The 21,882-nt window shown below is 39.3% G+C and overlaps 1 protein-coding gene across 1 annotated transcript in view; it reads right to left on the reverse strand.

The window, feature by feature from the left end:
* ESYT1 (extended synaptotagmin 1) overlaps positions 1-21,882 on the reverse strand; it is an 869,597-nt gene that overhangs the window by 419,871 nt on the left and 427,844 nt on the right. The window contains exons 9-11 of the mRNA XM_044083745.1: positions 20,747-20,911; positions 19,083-19,165; positions 11,888-11,936 (exon numbers count right to left, since the gene is read on the reverse strand). Of these exons, the coding sequence (XP_043939680.1) occupies positions 11,888-11,936; positions 19,083-19,165; positions 20,747-20,911 (297 nt within the window). The remainder of the gene's footprint in view (positions 1-11,887; positions 11,937-19,082; positions 19,166-20,746; positions 20,912-21,882) is intronic.

Here is a 21,882-nt window from a genome sequence, read left to right on the forward strand (position 1 = left end):
TTATTTGTGTTGCATTGAATATTAACTGAACTGGAAGTTTTGACTCTTTTTTTCAGTTAGTGTTTGCTAGATTTTATTGCCTGTTAGAATTCCTGCATAGACAGTAATTGCAGTCGGGGGTAGTCTCATTCATTGATAGCCTGTTACTGCCCGTTTATGTGGTACATTTTGGAATATTTTCTGCTTAAAACCTGATCTTTAGCAGGCTAAGATCATGCTGTATTCAACTGGACGTAAAGAAAATTTAAGTACCTTTTTTCTGCACTTTTTTCAAATAATGCTGCATTTTAATTGATTTATTTGTGTTGCACTGAACATTAATTGAACTGGAAGTTTTGACTCTGTTTTTTTCAGTTAGTTCCCCACCCACCGTCCCTGGTTTTGTTTTGGTGTTAACCTTGGTGGCTTTGAAACTGTCCACCCCTCTTGTAAATTTGTGTTTGGATACTCCTTCTGGGCCCATCGCATTTGCTCACTCAACTGAGTGCAGTGAGATCATATTCTGATTTCAGGCACTGATACTGTGTACAAAGAGAGCATCTGGGAAAGAAAAAAAATTTAAGCTCGTTTCCTGGCTTTCCTGTAAGTTTTCTAGACTGTTTGTAAGCTTCTGAGCCCCCAAGCCTTTCTGTGGTTGAGGGAAGCCTTCTAGCTTAATTTTGTTTCTTAGAACTAGCCAGTTTTCTGGTTTCAGCACTCAAATCTGTTTCTTTGAACTCAGCACTTGTTCAGAACTCGTTGTAAGCACTAAATAAGCTGCAAATTACTACAGCACTCAACTTTCCTCACTTGTCTAAAGGAAAGCAGTTTTTAGTACTTAACAAATAAGCACCTATCCACACATGTCTAAGGGTCAGCTCCCGGTGATTCCTCCTGTCTACCTGATGAATCTGGGCATCTTGGGGCAATGCAGTGATTGCCTCATGCAAACAGACAACCCTCTCCTCCTACCACCCAACACTACAATCTGTGAGAGATGCACTTAAATAGCCAGACTGGAAGCAAAGCTCTCTTCACCCAAGACTGGACTAGACAGTCAAGAGGAGAAGGTAAACACTTGCACCACACCACTTTCATCACATAGTCCCTCAAAACCTACACCACCAAAACACACAAATAGAAACAGAAAACACACACCTACATTCGCGGAGGCTCTCAATAAAACCTGCCCAAGCATCAGGGACCTCCAAAGCAGAAACGCAAGCAAACTCCACCACCCAATACAACCTAAATGACACATAGCCCACAAACTCAGTGTGCCACTCAACCACAGCCCATAAGGCATAATGTACCCAACACTCTAGTCATAGGTTACTCTATAGTCAGGCACACTGATGTTCCACTCACCAGGCTAAACAAGGAGAAAGTTACTGTCAGCTGCCTGTCAGGTGCCAGGATCTGCCACATAACGCACGCACTCAGGTCACTCCACAACAAGTACAAATATGACACTGTCATTGTCCATGTTGGTGTGAATGACCTGAGACATACCTCCCTGGACTACATGAAAAGAGACATGGATCTGACCAACGAGGAATTGACCTCTGGTGTGGAACACCGGTTGCACATGTTGGTAATGACCAGGTCTAGGATATTGCTGCCCCTGGTGGGGGTGTGAATAAGTTGATCCACGGCATTGGAATTTATGAATTCCAGAAAACGTTGAGCAAAAAAGTTGGTATATGAGTAGTTTTCCCAGTTAATGGTAGGGTAGTTGAAATCACCCATTATTAGGATGTTGGTTTGTACCCTAATACTTTGCAGGTTATCAAGAAATGAGGAGTGGGAATCCTGGGGCATGGTATGGGGTCTGTAGCAAACTACAATTTGGATTGCGGTCTTGCCCAGAGTTAGTTACACTTGGATAATCTCGTATGCATTATGCTGTGCAACTAGCTTGGAAGTGTGGATATCCTTAAGTTAAATCACCCTAGATATCCACATCCCGTCCCCACCCCCAATTAGGAAAACCACCGTAAAAACTTCTCCAAAGCCAACTTCACACTTCTTAAGACAGAAGTGGCAAACTTCATGACACCCATGCAGATGGACAATAGAGGTACGACTGCTGAATCCTACACATATGCACTTTATAAGCACTTACACGAGTGCATAGATCATGCTATCCTTAATAGAACCAAGATGCTATCCTCCAAAAAAAGGAATCTGTTGGTCCGCTGCCATAAACAAACTTTACAACAGAAGAAAGAAACTGTTGCAAAAAAGAGTAAAATCCCATGGCTGGAGGAACTCCCTGGTCAACCTCAGTAAGAAGCTGAGATCCCTCATAAAATTCTCCAAAGCTAGCTACGAAAACAAAATTGCCACTGACACTAAAGACAACCACAAAGCATTCTATAGCTATGTCAAGAATCTCAATGGCAACACTCAGATCTGCTCTGAGTTACAGCACAATGGCACTAAATATACAGAACCAACTGATATTGCCAACATCCTGGCATATAGGTTCAGTGCTAACTTTACCCCCCCTCTCACTCCCTAGGGGGCCCATCTCTATACCGGAAGAATGCAAAGTTCCTGTAATCATGGCTGCACAGGTAAAAAAACACACTCTCCAAAGCAAAGAACACAGCATCCATGGGATCTGACAATATACCAGGCTGCGTTCTACACAAACTACAGAATGAACTGGCACCCTACCTAAGTACCATGTTCAATTATAGCCTCACCTCTGGCTTTGTGCCCACTGAATGGTGCACCGAGATGTTATCCCACTCCACAAAGGGGGAGCCACGATGGACCCCAGGAACTACCGCCCCATTAGCCTGACGAGCCTGGTCTGCAAGGTCATGGAACATATCATCATGGAACTCATAAACAAAGACAATGGTAATCTCCAAACTCTGGACCCTACCCAGTTCGGGTTTGTAAAAGGCAGATCATGTCTCCTAAACTTGATTGACTTCTTTGAAGCAGTCACCAAAGCCATAGATGAGGGTAAGGTGGTTCACACAGCTTATCTAGATCTCGCCAAGGCTTTCAACACCATCCCCCACTCTGGAATTATAGATAAGCTCACTAAACTAGGTATAAATCCCTATGTCACAAGATGGGTTGCCAACTGGCTCACGGACAGAACCCACACTGTGAAAGTAGCAGACTCCAAATCCGACTTCAGACCAGTGACAAGTGGAGTACCACAGGGTTCAGTCCTGGGTCCTCTCCTGTTTGGTATCTACTTCTCTGAAGTACAGGCTAACACAGAAGGTCTTTGGCTAACAAAGTTTGCAGATGACTGCAAACTAGGAGCCATAATCAAAACTACTAACGATGTGGGCATACTACAAAGGGCCTCACTGAGACAGATGCCTGGTGTCAAAGCCATGGCCTGAAGCTCAATGCCAAAAAGTGTACTGTCATCCCCTTTGGTAAAAACTCTGTACCCATGAACTACCACATAAGTGGTAGTCTACTTAACGGTGAAAGTGTGATAAGAGACCTTGGGACACAGGTGGACAGTAGTCTCTCCTTTGATAATCACATCGCCACAGTGGTCAGGAAATCCTTCTACATGGCTTACCTCATCACAAAAGGTTTCTCATCCAGAAAAAAAGAGGTCCTTGTTCCCCTCTACTCATCACTCATTAGACCCATTATAGAGTACAACGCCCGTTTTGGTATGGACCTCACAAGACATCTACAACAACTGGAAAGGCCACAGAAATACCTCACAAAGAGGATTACTGGCCTCAAGCAAATGTCCTACGCAGACCGTCTCAAAAAACTCCAGCTTTACTCAGTCACATATCGCCTACTCAAAGGTGATCTCTACTTAACATACAAAGCTATGTCAAACCCAGAACTGTTGGACATGCTCCACTTAAAGAAATCCCAATCCCTCCAAGCTACACACTCTAGGGACCTAAACCTTGTCACCACAATAAACAGAACATGCTGGAGGGATAGATTCCTGTCCCAGAGACTTCCCATACTCTGGAACAGACTACCTATCTATGTCAAACAGAGCTCCTCATTAGCACTCTTCAAGAAAAATCTTGATGATTGGATGGGAAATAGGAAATTTACCCCAGGGATCACTTCTGTGGCTCTGCTCGACAGGAGCACAGGAAAATAATTTTCTTGGGTGGCGAAAGCCAGGGTATCTTTTTGACTAGGCTTATATAGGCCCTAGGGCCAATAGCCTAGTACCTACCTATGAACTTCACATCAGAGTAGCATGAGAGAAATGTGTGTATATGGACTGTACAAATAAACCAGTAGAAGATCACCTCCTGTTAGCTTCACTTGTTTGTTGTAGTTCACCCCTCTGCACCTGTCGCCCCATTATTCCATCTTTTTCCAGGCTCCACAGAATTATCTCTGCTAATCTCCTTCACCTTCTTATCTCTTAGAACTGACTTGAAATTTTCACTTGTCAGATGCCATGCATGCTTCACTCCTCACCAGTCCTCCTTGACTCAGCTCCAACCAAACTCTGACAGTGAGTGCACATCATGCTCCTCCACCCTCTGCCTTCCTCTGCAGTGTACATACCACGTAACAATGGCCTTTCATCATACTTCAGCTTTCTTACCACCTTTAGCTGCCATTCCCAGCATACTCCATTCTGCTACTACCCTTTCCTTGCTATATTCTCCAGAAATGGAGACAGCAATGAAGATATTGCTGTACCAACAAATTATCATGCAGAAAAATTATATTTGCCTCTCCTGTCTATATCCACCTGATCAAACAGCCCAACATCCTGTAGGTCTCTGCCACTGCTTTCTTATATAGCGCTGATGCTAGGGGCAATTATTCCTTCTAAATGGGTTTTTTCCTCAGTCTTTCCCAGTGAAAGTTCCCTCAAACTACAGATTAATACTTGATTCTCCTAAAGAACGCATCCCTACATATCGTTGTATGTGTTTGTGTGTGTGTGTGTGTGTGTGTGTGTGTGTGTGTGTGTGTGTGTGTGTGTGTGTGTACACAAGTGTACTAGAAAACATCATAGAAGCACAATATCAAGCATCAAAGCATTCATCTCACAAGACTGAAAATTAAGACAGCTAAAAAAAACAATAAAAACACAAAACAGTTTTTTCAGACTCCCTGCAGCTTCCATGTGGGCAACTATGTGCCTCACATCCCCTGCTAATTACATACATAATCTCCATGATCACATAACAGGGGTGAAGAGCAAAATCCCAATCCCTGCATATCCCACAGTCATGCTAGCATTCTGCCATCATATGACTTTTCGATCACTTCTGCCAGCAATGTACACATTTGAAATTACGATATTACATCTTTCCCCCAACACAAAGTACTGTCAAATTCTCCTATCAGCATTTGCACACAGCTGTCTGTGTTCTCAACACTAATTATGTATTTTATTTACTCCTTGTTATTAATAACACACATCCAAACCTTCATCCCCTTTACTTCATCACCCAATTAAAACCTTAAAATCTAATCCAAGGGACAAGCACTAGGACTTATTCATAAGTTTCTAAAGCTCATAATCAGATTTCAATATAACCTCGTTACAGATGGGGACATCCATCCCAACCCTGGCCCATCTCTACCTGGTGACAATAGTGCCTACACCACCAACCCCATCAATAAACTACTCCTTAATAGTCCCGCAAATGCTCTCTTGACATTTCACTTGAACATTCGAAGTATAAATAATAAAATCCCCAACCTGCATGCCCTCTTAGCAGTTCATTCCCCAGACATAATGTGTCTTACGGAAACCTAGCTTAAACCTACTACTGCTGATTATGAGGTATTACCCCAGGCTACAACATACACCGATTAGACCGAACAGCTAAGAAGGGAGGTGGGATAGCAGTTCTTTACAAAAATACATTAAGTGTTAATACAGATCCAGTTCAACCGCCCCCATTTAATAACGCAGAAATCCTCATTACCAAATTGTAAATTAACAATAATAAGAGTATAAATATTGTCTGTGTCTACATTCCCCCAGGCAATAAAATAAGCACTCTGGAAGACATCCTCCAATGGTTATCTACTACCTACCCCCCAAAAAACATTGTTCTTGGTGACATTAACAACGACTGGTGCACCTGCTCAGCTGAATCCCCTGTCACCCATATAAATCTGCTTGGGTTCACACAAATAATAACCTCTCCCACTAGGATTAGTAAACCCACCAACAGGGAAAGTATCTTAGATTGGGTACTTATCAATAGCCACTCAAGCTTGTATACAGCTGGGACTCTCCCCGATGACCTAAGTGATCATTCACTAACTTATATTATTAAATATAAGGCAGAAACTCACCACAAGACTCTGTACAAAACAATCAGAAATAATAAAAACTTCAATCCTACTAAACAAACTTAAATTGGTCAACTGGTCAATCCTAAAAAATCTACCACTAGATGAAGCCGTAACTTTCTTTAACAATAAATTCCTGAGCATCCTTGACTTCCATGCTCCTGCACGTACTATAAAGATTAAATCTAATACTGCTCCATGGCTCACAAAGGAAGCTAAGATAAAAATCACACTTAGAAATATAGCCTGGACCAAATGGCGAACAACTAAAGCCCCCTCGACCAAGTGAGACATCGTCAACTTAGAAATGATAGAAAAAAAATAATTTTGCTAGACAAAAAAAACTACTACCAGAACGTTCAATTTAAACACCAAAACAATCCCCAAAAGTTTTGGGCAGGTATTAACTGACTTCTTCATCCAGGTCAATCTATTACCCCAACCTCATCAAACTACACCCATAAATCCCCAGAAACTGTTGCCACTACCTTTAATAACCTATTCACTGAAACTATTCAGTCCTTAGCTAACCAACTTACTCCCACCCACTCTGACTCTCCCACTAACACACCCACTTCTCATCCCCCCTTTAACTTCCAACCTGTCTCTACCACTTTTATTGGATCCTTTATCAAAAAACTAAAACCAACCACTCTTTCTGCTGACCCCTTCCTGCAGAGTACCTATCAAAAGCTGCCAACGCCATAGCATTCCCCATCTCTATCCTGATCAGTATAACACTAACTGATGGAACTATCCCCTTAGTCTGGAAAATATCCCATGTTATCCCAATCCACAAAGGTGGAAGTTCAACAGAATTGTCCAAGTACAGACCCACTGCCATTCTCTCACCTCTAGCCAAATTAATGTAGAAGTGTATTCATAAGCAGCTTATGGACTATCTCATTCAAAACTGTCTGTTTGCCAACGCTCAGCATGGCTTTAGGCCACATCACAGCACCACCTCCACCCTCCTTTCTTTTACAAATACCATATTCCAAAATAGGAACAACAACAGGCTATCTTCAGCCCTATTTCTAGACCTGTCAAAGGCCTTTGATATGGTCAACCACAAATTACTCATCTATTCCCTGAAATCCATCTCCCTAGAAAACCATGCTATTCAGTGGTTCCTATCCTATCTGAATGGCAGACAACAGGGTGTACTATGGCAGGGCAAACTGTCCATCCTACTACCTACCTCTCACCCTTGGTGTCCCTCAGGGCTCTATTCTAGGTCCTCTACTCTTTTCTATCTTCATCAACAATCTTCATACTGCCATCCCTGATGCAACCTGCATTCAATATGCAGACGATTCTACCCTGATCTGTATGGCCTCCTCTCCTTTAGACCTACAAACCTTAACACAAAACACATTTAACACAGTTAAAAATTGGCTCTCCGTCTGTTGTTAAATTCCAAAACTAACAAAACTAAACTGCTCCTCTTTACCCCCACCAGAAGATCCACTCCATTTTCCTTCTCCATAACATCCAACAACGGTACCTCTCTCTCTCCAGATGACCATGCTAAGCTTTTAGGAGTAATAGTGGACAATAATCTCAAATTTGATCTGCATAGCAATAAAACTATAAAAAACATTAATAAGAAGCGTGGCTCATTATATAGAAGCTTGGCTCATTATATAGAAGCAAACCTTTTCTAACTCCGTTAACTAGGACTGCAGTCGCTCGCTCACACCTACTCTCTACCCTTCTATATGCCTCCCCCATACTCTCTAATTTGAGTAAAACTGTACTTAGTGAGCTCTCTCACTGGTACAACCATATTGCCAGACTTGCCATAGGCTCAACATACAGGACACATCACTGTCAAAACGTCAGTCTTCTCCAGTGGCTAGAACTGCCTAGCCTACTTTTGTTCAATCAGCTTATAGTAGCACACAAAATTCTGTACCACACTGAAAATACTCCAGCACTCAAAAATATCATAAAGCCATACAGTAATTCAAGGTAATTACAATCATCCAATAAATTGTTGGTCCAAACCCACAAAGCCATTAACTCGGCAGGCGACTCCCTGTTTGCCAAAGTTGTTGGTAAAATTTGGAATTGACTTCTATCTAACCTTACCCTCGAACCTTCTTTAAGTCTCTTCAAAAAAGGCCTCAAACGGTATTTTAAAGAGCACTGGATTTGTCCCTGTACTAACCCTGATTAAGCACTGCTTATTCAATGTTTTATTTAAATTAATATTGTACGCATCTCTTGTTCATAATAGCTTACTGCAACCTGTTGTTTTTGTATACTATTATACACAGTGTATACTGTGAGTACCTACTAGAGGGCTTTGTATATATATATAACCAAAAATACACCGAGGTATCACACAATAGCATCTTTATTACACAAAAAATAAGAACAGTGGTGAGCGCTTTCGCAAAACTAATTGCTTCATCAGACAAGAAAATAAAACACTCCATTGCTTATATACAGATGGAAACATTGACTCAATCACTGATATCATACGTCAATTAAGGCATTAAAGCTATATAAAACTTATAAATGTATAAATGTAGAAAAGGCTACATATAGAGAAAACTGCATATAAAAGACACATATAAAAAACTGCATGTAAATGCATATAAAAACTGCATACAAAAACTATATACTAAAACTATATACAAAACTGTTGGTAAAAGACCTAAGTAATGTGCATAGATATAAACTCCATAAATACTGTAGCTATGAAAAAATAAAAAGATAAAAATCTAGATCTAGTTATAAAATCTATCTACAATATGTATGCATAACTAAAAGTAGTATATGTCTCTAAATTATGAAAAAATAAGGTGTAGTGGGTGTATGAGGTGCCTAAAATTAAACATGTTTGAGGCGTCTTGCTTTCAAGAAAGGAACCAAGTTTTATATAGCTTTAATGCCTTAATTGACCTATGACATCAGTGATTGAGTCAATGTTTCCATCTGTATATAAGCAATGGAGTGTTTTATTTTCTTGTCTGATGAAGCAATTAGTTTTATAAGCCACCACTGTTCTTATTTTTTGTGTAATAAAGACGCTATTGTGTGGTACCTCGGTGTATTTTTGGTTATATATAGTTCTGGTTTTGTGCACCTGGGTTTTACCTGAAGCCGTTTCTCTTTTTATACATATTTACTCTCTTTTTAGACGGCTTTGTAAATATGTTTGACTCACATCTGTTATGTTCTATTTGTGTTATATAGAGCTTTTCTCCCCGGGCCTCCGCTGAAAATGTACATGTATCCAGTCGGATTACCCTGGTCAACAAATGTAAAATAAAATAAAATAAATAAGTAAATAAATAATGTATATAATGTTTTATTTTTTAATGTATTTGCACAGATTGCACATATTGCTGCAGATGTGAAATCAACAATGCTGTTGGTGCTTATAAACAGAACTTTCTCTCAGGTCTCCCTTTTAAACTAGCATTGCAGAGACTGACCTTCCTGGTTAAGAATAAAAATACATACATACATACATACATACACAACATTATAATAAGGTAAAATGTGTATATAAATTAAACTGCTCAAGCTACATATAAATTAGTCAAAGAATAACTCTACAAAGTGCATCAGTGTAGTCTTATTTAGTCTAAAGATGATTAACTTTGTTTAAAATTATAAACAAATATTTTTTATGTTTGCTAACAAAAAATAAAAAAGATGTTTAAGAAAGAAACACCACTCATTTCACAATTTCATAAAGCCCTACAGCAGAATGCTTTCCTTTTCACTTAAAATGATCTAAATCTGAACGTGGTTAGTGCTACTATAGCCAAAATGTAAATGAGTTCTTGAAATAGAGATATGCAAAGTCTGTTAACAATCAGTATGTAGTGCGTTTGATAGTCTAAGGGCCGGCAGAGATAAGAGATAAGTTCTGTTGACAGTTTATATCTTAAATACATACTAACCTGCTTCATATGGTAATTGTGTTTAGAGGAATTCACTTAATATAGCAGCCAATGTTCAGTAACAAGGTTTAACGAGTCCTTCACACTGAAAAGTGCCACATACCTCAGTAAAGTGCATACACTTACTCTTGCTTTGAGTAATGTAGCCACTTACCCACACTCAAGCTGCATTACAGAAGCTGATCTCTTAGAGGTAAGAGGCAATGTTACAAAAATATGCGATATGCACATAAATCAGACCAGTGGATAAGTCAACTGTCACCCTGAGCATTCCCCAAACTGGAGCCCACCTCAACCAGATGTTGAAGACAAAAGAATTAAAAAGAAAAAGAAAAACTGTCTTCTAAAGCTGAGGACCAAAAACACTGTTTAAAAAACGGACTCAGAACTGTACATGCAAGCTCCCTGCTAGAGTTACTAACAGACTAAGCTACTAAATACATTAATTTAGGAAGCAGCAATATCATCTGCAGCTTTTTAAATGAATCCCAGTACTGCAGTCACACCCCACCTGCAACAGTTGATCACGCTCCATAACAGCTTGCACCTGGGCCATAGGCCCTCTACCCTGTTCTTCTTGCAGCTCTGATACAAACACTATTATAAACAATGACTGTAACTGCCATTTCTGCAAATGTGTATTGTTTAAACAACAGTTTCACTTTGTTTATGCTGTGAAATATAGTTAAATTACATGCAGACACACACACATGTATTTATTTACTGAATTTTTTTTTTACCAGGGTAGAACAGTGATCAAACAATGACCAATTACAGGCCAAGGCCAGGTTATGTCATAATGTAACAAAACAATGTAAAATATACAAATAACAATGTTTTACATTCATGAGTAAGCACAGACAATATGACAAACAATACATACTTAGAATATCTAACAAACCAAACATATGGACAGTTACATAACCGGAATAGAAAAGGGAGAATAAAGATAAAGTAGAAGTAGAAGCTTTGGAGATACGGACAGTAGTTGCTTGATTATGAAAGCTAAAAGAGACCTGTAAGATGAAAGAAGATATTCAGTAATGTATAGTGGTTATAGCCATAATGGTGTGGTAAGTTGGATCACAGTTTAAGTTTGTTTGTGTCTTTCGGCTTTTCCCGGTTAGGGGTCGCCACAGCGGAACCCCGGTCCGCTAATGATTGGCAGTTGATTTTTACGTACTGGCTTGCCAGGCCTGACGCACAACCTTCAATGAAGGTATGCCCATTCACGCATGTCTCCACGCAGAAGATGCTCTAGCTGAGAATCGAACCGGACAGCGTCTTACTGTGAGGCGACAACGCTACTGCAGCACCAAGTTGAATGAGCTAAATCAAGTGGATTAGGTATATGGGAGGTAAAGGTACTAAGCAGTTGGAGATATTAGTCTATGTGACATGTCCTTTAGATGGACAGATGCATTCCAACTGTTTTAGTAAGTACTGTATGAACTGTGGCCTGAACAGGGAGTACTTTATGTGTGATTATTTAAATCAGGAGGAAGTGACTACCACATATACACTTGTGAGCTGTGAGTATAATTATCTGCTAAGGTTAAGCCTACTAGCTTCCCCACATTTATTTGAATCTGAGCATGCCATTCTAAATTCATCAACAAACAGTGAGCACCATCCTGGAATGAATTCTCTGCCACTTGTATTTAACCACTATAAAATGTAATGTGAAACCTTACCTTATCCAAAACTCGTGTTGTCATTACATCTCCTAAGTCCAGTTTGGTCCTTTGGAAGAAAAACAAAGAAAAAGTGATAAACTTATCAGTTACCTACAAAAATCCTTTGAGATCACAACACTATACTGAAATGTATGGAAACATGCTATGAGAATTAAATGTCTCCTTACCATTAACCCCCCCTACACACACACACACACACACACACACACACACACACACACACACACACACACACACACGGTGCACACACAGTCTGCCATGAAGGAACGAGTAACAGAATCAGACTTTCGGAGCACAGAAGTACCACTGGACCTAACTATTCTTCCCATTTCCCTACCTACTTGATGAGCTATGGATATTAGTTAAGCAATAACTGCATTCATCCATGCACTTGTTAACTGATCTATGTCAAGCTTCTGCATTCCTGAAGTCTCTCATTTGTTTTTTTTACCCCACACCATCCACGAAAGGCACGACACCAGCTTTGAGGAGGCTGTCAGAACTCTGGACTGCTCCAACTGGATTCACAGTGTACTAGTCACAGGTTTGTACAGTTTTTGCTGCCAGATAAAATCTAAAAAGTACAACAGAGGGCTGCTACAGTACAGAGCACAAAGAAGACATCTGTAGGCTGTATGAAGAGGAAGTACAGTGATGTCCATGGTACTGACAGGAGTGCTCATGAAAACATAAGATTCTGGAACCATTTCCAATAATGGTAAAGGTTCAAAGGGGATAACTTAGTTTGAGAAACTTATGGGTATTTATCATAATGATACACATTTAGAAGACATAGGATTATGTGCCATAGTACTCCAGGATTTATGGCCCAAGGCCATCAAATTGCTCAGCAGGTACAACTTTCCCAGGCTGATGAAATTTTCCCTTGTCTAGTAATGTACTGCACCATAAAAGCCCTTTCCAGTTCAAGAACAGGTAAAAATTCTTATCCAAAGAAAAAAATACAACAGCTTAAAGGACAGCAATGGGATTCTTCTCTGTCCTTTTTCTCCCTATTATTGTCCCTACTATGAATAAACAACAATACAGCATTTAAAATATTTTAAATCGACTATTTCTCTCCACTAGAACAGTACCTTCCTGTACTGCTGTAGTTTTACTTTCAAAAACCTTAATCCTGCCCTGGAAAAGCTTGCTGCAGTCTCCAATTCATTGACATCATCAAAGGCAATGAATGCAGGTAGTTTTCTGGTCAATTCCCTCCCTAAATTGACATCACCATGACTGTCCTAAAAAAAACCCATGCTGTGATGTCACAGCTCTCTTCTCTTGTTCTTCCCCTACCCATACATAAAGTAAAGGCTAGAACAAGGTAACAGTACATGAGTCGTCTCCTGCTATGAGCTGTCAATCACAGCAAGTAATAGCTTAAATTAACCTTAGCACTTTGACAGCTAGGGAAGTTAAGTGTGAAGGAGGATGGGAGATGAGTCAAAGTAGTATAACTCAGGTTTCACAAAAGACTGCAATTTAGCCATTCTAAAAAGAAGCAGCAGTACAAAGCACTTTGAAAGTCTGTTCTGTGACATTTGCACTGTTTGTGCTTTAAGTAGTCATTGAATGGCATAAAATGTTACTTAAAACTAACTGACTGAAAGACAGCAGTGTATGCATGTAAAATCAATGCAGTGACAGGAGCTTTAGGAAGAAAGAGGCCTGTGTGATGTATTTTTTACAGACAAGCATTGCGTTGTGGGATACCTAGTAATCAGAATTACTTCAAGATGCCAGACCCCATGTAGTCAGACTCAGAAATTACATATAAAAGTATTTAAAAGCCTGTAAATAGTCCCAGAGTGGTGTTAAACTGTATGAAACACCAAACCATAATGAAATAAACATGTTTTTTAATCTGTGGGTGCAGTTCTCCTTTAAAAGCAAAAGAGAAATAATGGATTGCCTATAGCAGCTGCACCTCTTTTAACATATCTAGTGCTAAATACTCATAACTTTCGATAATGAAAAGCTCCATCTGCATCAGTCCTCTAAAAATAGAGTCATGAGCTTACCTATGGGGAGGCATAATCAAAGGGCAAATAACCTTAATAATGTGGCTGTCAAAGGTTAAACAAGAACTAGACATGATTGGTAGCTCATAGCTTCTCACAAAGTAGGTATTTAATACTGACCAGGTTGCAAATGCTTAAATGTTATCCACAGTGTAATGGCAGGAAAAAAAAACATGGAAATGGAGAATGCTTCAGCTGAATGTGTCTTTTGAGGTTCTTGATAAATACTTAATAAAGAAGGTTTAACAAAACTGAACACTGAATACAACTGGAAAGCCAGAAAGGAAAGCAATGCTTATTCACATTTTTATTCTCCCTTCTTTTGCAAAGAAAAAAATGGCCATCTTTATGTGCAGTGCATCCACTGATTTTTTGCCACAACATTTCGTCTGTATGTGTGAGTTCAGACAGTAGAAAATAAATTATACCTGGTTTGAATTGCTGGGTGGAGACTCTTTGCAACGTGACAACCACCAAAAATAACATCTTCCAAGAAAGAAATGTGAGCTTGGAGGATAGAGGTTTGAAAGATGACTATGAGTTTCTCTAGGATGAAATGGAGGTCCAGTAGGGGAACTGGATCTTTAACAAGTGGCAGAAGATGAAAGATGCCCCTGAGGAATACTTTAGAAAATGTCAAAGCAGCTATGAACATTGTATCTTGGCCTATGTAGACGATACTGTTAGCTGCCATACGAATATTCATAGTAGAGTGACTACTGTTAATGCAGTTGCACAAGTGTGGCCCAGCACCTGGCCCTGGCAATGACAGACCTATTAGTTTCACTAGTCGCCTTAATCTAGACAATGAAAATCTGTTACCCTGAACTCTCATCAATTTGGATTTGTCAAAAGGAAGGTTCTACCTCTTTAACCTAATTAATTCCTTTGAAACAGTAACCAAGTCACTTTGGTCCTGGCCAAGGCCTTTGACACTTTTTCCCTTGCAGGCATTATAGACAAACTGTAAATCTGAATATAAATCCTTATGTTGTGTGGTGGACAGCTAACTGGTTGTCAACAGAACCCATGTGGTTACAATTGCAGGTATCACTTCTGAAAGAAAAAAGTTTCCAGTGGTGTATCACAGTGGTCAGTGCTGGGCCCTCTGCTGTTTTTCATTTATTTCTCAGACCCTCAGACCAACACCCAAGGCCTATGGTTATCTATATTTGCACATGACAGTATATCGGGGGTGGTCATTTCATCTTTCACTGATTCACAACTGCTCCAGAATTGGTTAGACCGTGCCAGTAACGTCAGTTCTGATATTCAGTCAATTGTGAATATTCTGAATTTTGGTATTTTGACAACCTTCTTCAGTGGTCTTTTTTCAATCAATTCTTTTGTCTTTAAACATTTGGAAATATACAGCTGATTAATACACTGGTAAGCCCATACATATTCAAGGCTCTCCAGAAAGTATCACCTCCTTTCCTTATTTGGAGACTTTCTTTGGCAATTTCTGCACAGATTGTTTCTCTTACTTGAGTGTCTCTCAAAGATGTGTGAAACAGCTAAACTCAATTGCTAAAAATGTCAAGAGCGGCAACAAGGAACATATGCCCGCATGTGCTATGATTGTCCAGCACTGACAAAGTTCTGGTCTCGTCCTCAAATTGTATGCACGCTTTATGGAATAAGTTTCTACTTCCTAGCAAATTTTTATTACATAATTTTTGTTGTAAAGTAGCCATATTGATACGAGGGGGACATACTATTTTTACTGCACAGTTATCCAGAGCTATGTTTACAGTTCTGTTAACTACTGAAAAGTAACAATAGCAAAGGCACGTGTTGCTAATTTTATTCTCTTTACACTAGATGTTCTAAGCTAAAGCATAAATAAATCATTATACACAGTTTTTGTAAATCACACCATAATTACAGACATAAAATAACATTCAAAATCTCATTTTGCTTGGATTTTTTTAGTAAGTCTTTACAGCTACTTTACTAATAATGTTCTTGACAAACAATAACATTTTACAATGACTGCATTAATCTCTTACTGTCTACTGTAGTACACAATACAGTTTATTTTACTTGAACTGAAGCTTGCATTAATAAAGCTTGACTGGGGGTTCTTTTACTGTATCTACACTGAAGTTTATATTATCTGAATGCCTGACGGGATTTTTTTCTTCTTCTTAGTTCACTGTTATGTCACCCGTTTCCTCCCTTGTCTGTATGTGTATCTTATATCAATACAAGAAGATAAAGGCAACAAAAACAATGACACCAGAATAGTGACACTCTCTTTTCAGCCTACTTGTACAGCTATGCCAAGTTATACACTTAAGGCAAGGATGCAAAGCAGCCTTACCGTAAACTTGTCTGCCAGTATGCAACCTCAACAGTTTATTTGTTTACTTCTTTTTGTGTTTGCCATACATCCTCTGTGTTCAGCCTGCATGCACTATCACTGTTCTCTTACACAGTATAAATCAGTGTGTGAACAGTGGCAAATAGCTAAATATTTTACTTCCTCTGATCATCCCCCACTACCCTGCCTCTGTAACCATCAGGCTTCCCTCCCTCCCTTTACATGCCTCATACAGGCCATCCGTTCCCCCAACTGGAGAAAGCCCTACAGCCCACTCATTCCATACAACAGTGAGAGCCAGGAGGCAGACAGTGAAGCAGTCACCTAAATGAGGCTCCCACATGATCCTCGCTCTCCATAAGGGATTCTACTATGGGAATGACTGCCAGAATATGTACCCCGTCACCCAAACAGAGATGATCTGGCAAAGCTGTGACATTCCACCCTCCCCTCAACTCCAGCATGAATAGGATCTTCTGCCACTATTCAAGCTCAGATTGTGTAGGTTCCAGTCAGGCCTTTACTTCACCAAACCATCAGAGCTGGGCAGGACTTAATTCCCATGTGAAATGGAACCATTATTGATGAAGCTTGCAATTTTATGCAGTTACACTGTAGGACAGAAGTGTTCCTCCTTTCCCCATAAGTATCATGATAATGATTCTCATGATCCATGTGATCTGTATTCAGTATATTACCAAAAGCTACGCACATAGCCACTGCTGAGAATCAGGATTGTGCTGGTACAAAGATCACACTTTACAGAGTTATTTTTCACACTATACAGTTTAGGTACAGTCCTTGTAGAGAAAACATACTAGTCATGTGAGCAGCACATGTTGAAATGCAACTGTATCAACTGTGGGGTAACTTGATACTAGATATACAGTCTTAACCTTCAACATCTGACACCAACCTTACTGACTACACTGTCAGCTAATCTGACTGTTTTGCTCCACCTGAATGCCTGAATGTGCATAATTGTTCTGTGAATATGCTACATGTAAACAATACTCATGATTCTGAGTTCAACAAAAGAAAAGTTATACAGCTGGAAATGTGTAACATATGTATGCACTTAAAAGTACCTGCAGTGGAACAAGACAAATGCACCTTAACCTTTTACTGAACTGTTTATAGTCTACCTGTACTAAACTCTTGTATAACATAACGACAGTACTGTATTGCCTGTAATAAAGAACAGGTGGATAATACCCAAGTAGCCACTTCAAAGCATGTTGACTGATGTACGTACATTATACTAAACAGTCCTACTGGCATCTAAAGAAGGCTGAATGGCTACATATTACAACAACAGCCATTTTTGTACTACCTAATTGTACTTTTATTGAAAGCTAATAAACTAAATTTCTCTTTTTCTGAGTATTTTTCCAAGATTTCAAAACATTAGTGCTAAAACATTAATTTTCAAGTTATCAGTAGGGGTCAGGGCCTTCCATAAGACCACTTCAGACATCTGAAATTGCCTGTCATATCATATTAAAAGCAAGACAAAATCTAAAGAATTTTGCATATGAATATAAATGAAACTGTTATTAGATTCATAGATTTATAGATTAGTACTAGGCTAACTGCCCTTGCGAGCCATTTTAAGCCTAGACAATTATCCCTTGTGAGACTCAAACCCTGCACCTTGTGTTTGTAAGGCAAACACCTCAACCATTAGGCCACCCTCCCAACCCAGGACAATCATTTCCTTTTTTATCCTTCATAACATTCATTACAATATGATTTGATACTCAGATATGCAACATTCCCAACCAAAACATACACTTAATAATCTGTATATCTTGTATTTACTATTTCTGTACTTAAACCCTCACAGTTAATCTATGGATTAAATGGTGGAGCCAGGATGTGGGGTAGAAAAGGAGTGGTTTATGTGAGCCTGTCCAACCAGGGGCAGGAGGCATGTTTGTGACTGGGTGCATCATGGTGAAGAATGTTAAGAGCAGCATAATCACAAGCAGTCTAGCACTGACTCAGTCACTGAAGGCATTCAGTAGGTGTGTCACCATGTGAGGTGATATGATATCACATACACCATCTGCATAGGTTAAAATTTCCTTTTCCTGCATACCCAAAATTCCCCACCCCTAGGTTACATATATGATGCTTGCCTCCTGAATCCCTCCTTCGAATATGGACGATGATCTTACAAGGAAGATGCTACGAGGTACTCCTTCACTGAGGGAGGGACCCATCTGGCACAAGATACATTGCAGGACTTTGCCTGTCCACAGAAGGAGGAGGAGCATCAGTTCATAAGGGGAGGCAGAAGCTCAACACTTGAGGGGTCATGAGGCAAAAAAAGCTGTGTACATACCTTGATTATAACACACTGTACACGATGCGTATGTACTATGCTACATAGGAAGTGAATACACATTGCACTTTGCATTGTCTGTGTTACTTGTGTCTTGTGTTCAGGTTAAGGTTGGAAGGATTTGTTGACCAGCCAGCTTACCAAATTAACAAACATATAAATAAGCAAAGCAATCACTAAATGTATCTCACTAATGTCTGTAAACTGATGGATGCATTTATTAATAACATATTGCATTAAAGAACTGAAAGCTGAAGTTTTTGCACAATAAAATCTGGAACTTGGGTTTTTGGATGAAAAGAGATTCTTCATAACCGGGTTTACCCCCCCAAAAAGTATAATAGATGAATAATCAAACGTAACACACACACACCTAAGTTTGTGTCTCTTTCAAAATTTGAAAACAGCATGATGAATTAGGTTTAAGTTTATGAAGTACTGTAATAACACATAATTTACTTCATCACCTGCTTAACAATGATCACATACCTGCCAAGGAAATCATCCTTGTCTGGGTCCTTGTCAAACACTTCAATCTCCAGCTCTTGTCCAGGGACCTCATGGACCACAAACTAAAGAGAAAGGGCAAGAAAGACAAAAAAATAGGGTATGCAATGGCTCCTTAGCTTATAACTATGTACCTAAAATTCATTCTCTCCTTAAAGCTACTAAGTCCCATATTACTCTGCAGTCTGTTTATAAACAGCAAGCAATTATTTTTCATATGTCTGCTTCATGAACTGGATAATAGTTATTTTTCAATTATTCCTCAATCTTTTAAATATTGGTTTTATGTCTTAAGACTAAAACCCATAAATCTTGCTTCTCCAGACCCTATTAATTTACATGAAGAACTTTGGGATCAGACATAAGCTACAAAGAAAGTCAAGATAACTGAGAAAATGTTTTAAATTATTTGAATTTCTATTTTTTTAGTTCTAGTCAAATATGTACAAATCAAATATATTTTTTAACACCTTTACAAATGGACCTGAAATGAGTTTGACTGAAGGTGACAGCACTCCCATGAAGTATAGGAAATACAACTCATCACACATCTATCTAGCCTGTATAATATTTTACTGACACCAGACCCTATTGAACAGACTGATTTTCTGTCTTGTACTGAGTACTAATACTGAATAAAGTCCAAACTTTCCAATCCAACATTTCCATGGACATGATAGTAATAGCAAGAAACAACAATTCTCACACAAAATAAAGATCTGAGTAAATGTTAGAAATGGCCAGACTGATAGCCTCATGGTTTGCACTTAGTATACCGTATTAGCATATCTGCACAAAGAACTCCCTTTCAAAACAGCCGATACAAAGCCTCTCCATTCTAAACTTCATCTGCAGTGTATGGCATTAATAACATCTCTCATCAACTGATGTACATATTGCTACTATAAAAGCCTCAAACGTATTGCATTAATATGCTAAGAAAATACCACTGTTCCAGCTGCTATGGTTTCTAAAGGAAATACTACATAATTTAATGTTTCATTTCAACAGTTTCCTTATGTAAACGATATTCACATAAAAAACAGTTTTCTCTCATTATTTTTCCCCATAGTGAAGTCTGCCATCTGACTTAAGGGGCATAAGGCAGCAATATCTACCACTGGAAAATCTGAGATTGTAAAACTGGAATTGTTAAATCTGAGAAACAAGTTTTATGCTTCCAAAACAGAAAATAGCATGTTCAGCACTTGGCAGTGCTGAAAAGACAGACAAGCAACAGAAAGCATGGCGTTATCACAGTGCTGTAATGTTCCACTGACATGCAAACAGTCCTTTGAGATGCAATACAGTCTATGTAGGGTCAGGGTTACCTTGTAGATACCCTAAGGCAAAGGCTTATGCCAAAGCTGTTCTAGTCCTTAGGCATTGATAGTTGGGAAAATTGGGGCATGAATGGCTAAGCTTAAAAAGCCTCAAGGGCCATTAGCCTAGTAACCTGCTATGATTCCATAATCCAAAATAAACTGAGAAAAATGTGATTACTTTATGCTATGTGATATGAAACAATTCTAAACCAAAACCTTCATCCTTAAAAATGTCCTGCTTATTTATTCATAAAGCTGCAACATTTGACTTATTTCCTTGCAAAAGTGCTTTAATTTTTGACTACTTTAAACATCACAAACCTCGAACATCTCATTCCACTTTGGGTTCAGGGTGTCATCGATTACCCTGCTGGTGTGCATACGTGTACCAACTCTTAGGATGACATATGGGTCTGACTTGCCCTGCAGTATTGTGTCAGTTGACATCAGGTTCTGGGCTTCAATAAGATGAACTCTTACTACACCCTGTTAAACATAAAACGAAACATGAAAATGATACATTCTGATATCTTACAAGCCTTTTAATTCAGCTGCTTATGAAATGTCTGCTAGGACTTTAATCAACATTTGCATCACAAAACCCCAAAACCGCAGAAGGCCAACAAATGGCTTGAACATTCTAACAGCTGCTGAGCATGTGAACCTCTTCATGAGGGCCTGTAATGCCTGCTGCTTTACAGCTTTGGAAATAACACACAAGGCAGCTGACAATGTGCTTTATTATGTACTTTAGTGAGTAGATCTTGGTGGCATGTGACTGACTTTACACAAGCGGTGTAGCGTGCATACTACGAGGAAAAATTAGGAAAGAATGAATGAAGAAACACAGACAAGTAACTGATGTTTGTCATTCAGAGTATCACCACTGTACTAGAAGACTATTTCCAATTTTCACAAGATTCTACAATGATCAAAGGGAGTTAATATGGACTAACCCCTTCCACCAAGGGCCCCAAATCGTGAAGGCTGAGTGAGTCACAAATATAGATATGTTTTTGGGGATGGCTGATGATTGAGATTAAATGTTTCAAATATGTAAATTCTAATAAAACATTGTATCTATTAATCTAATGTAAAAGTATGAAATAAAAATGATCATAGGATTCCCCTGTACCCCTCGTGTTGTAGGTTCATAGGTGCGTACTAGGCTAATGGCCCTGGGGCCTTTACAAGCCTAGCCCATAGATGTGCCCTGACATCGTGCCACCCGATGTTAGTTTCCAGTGCCTCTATCAAGTACAGTCACTGGATTGATCCCTGGGGTGAATTTTCTATTTCCCATCCACTCATCAAGATTTCTCTTGAAGAGGGCCAGTGAAGTGCTCTGCTTGACATGTATGGGAAGTCTATTCCAGAGCATGAGCAGTTTCTGGGTTATGAACCTGTCCCTCCAGCATGTTCTGTTGATTGCAGTAATGAGATTGAGGCCTCTGGAG

This window comes from Protopterus annectens, chromosome 9.part0 (assembly GCF_019279795.1).
Source record: "Protopterus annectens isolate FY-2018-M chromosome 9.part0, PAN1.0, whole genome shotgun sequence".
Taxonomy (NCBI): Eukaryota; Metazoa; Chordata; order Ceratodontiformes; family Protopteridae; genus Protopterus; species Protopterus annectens.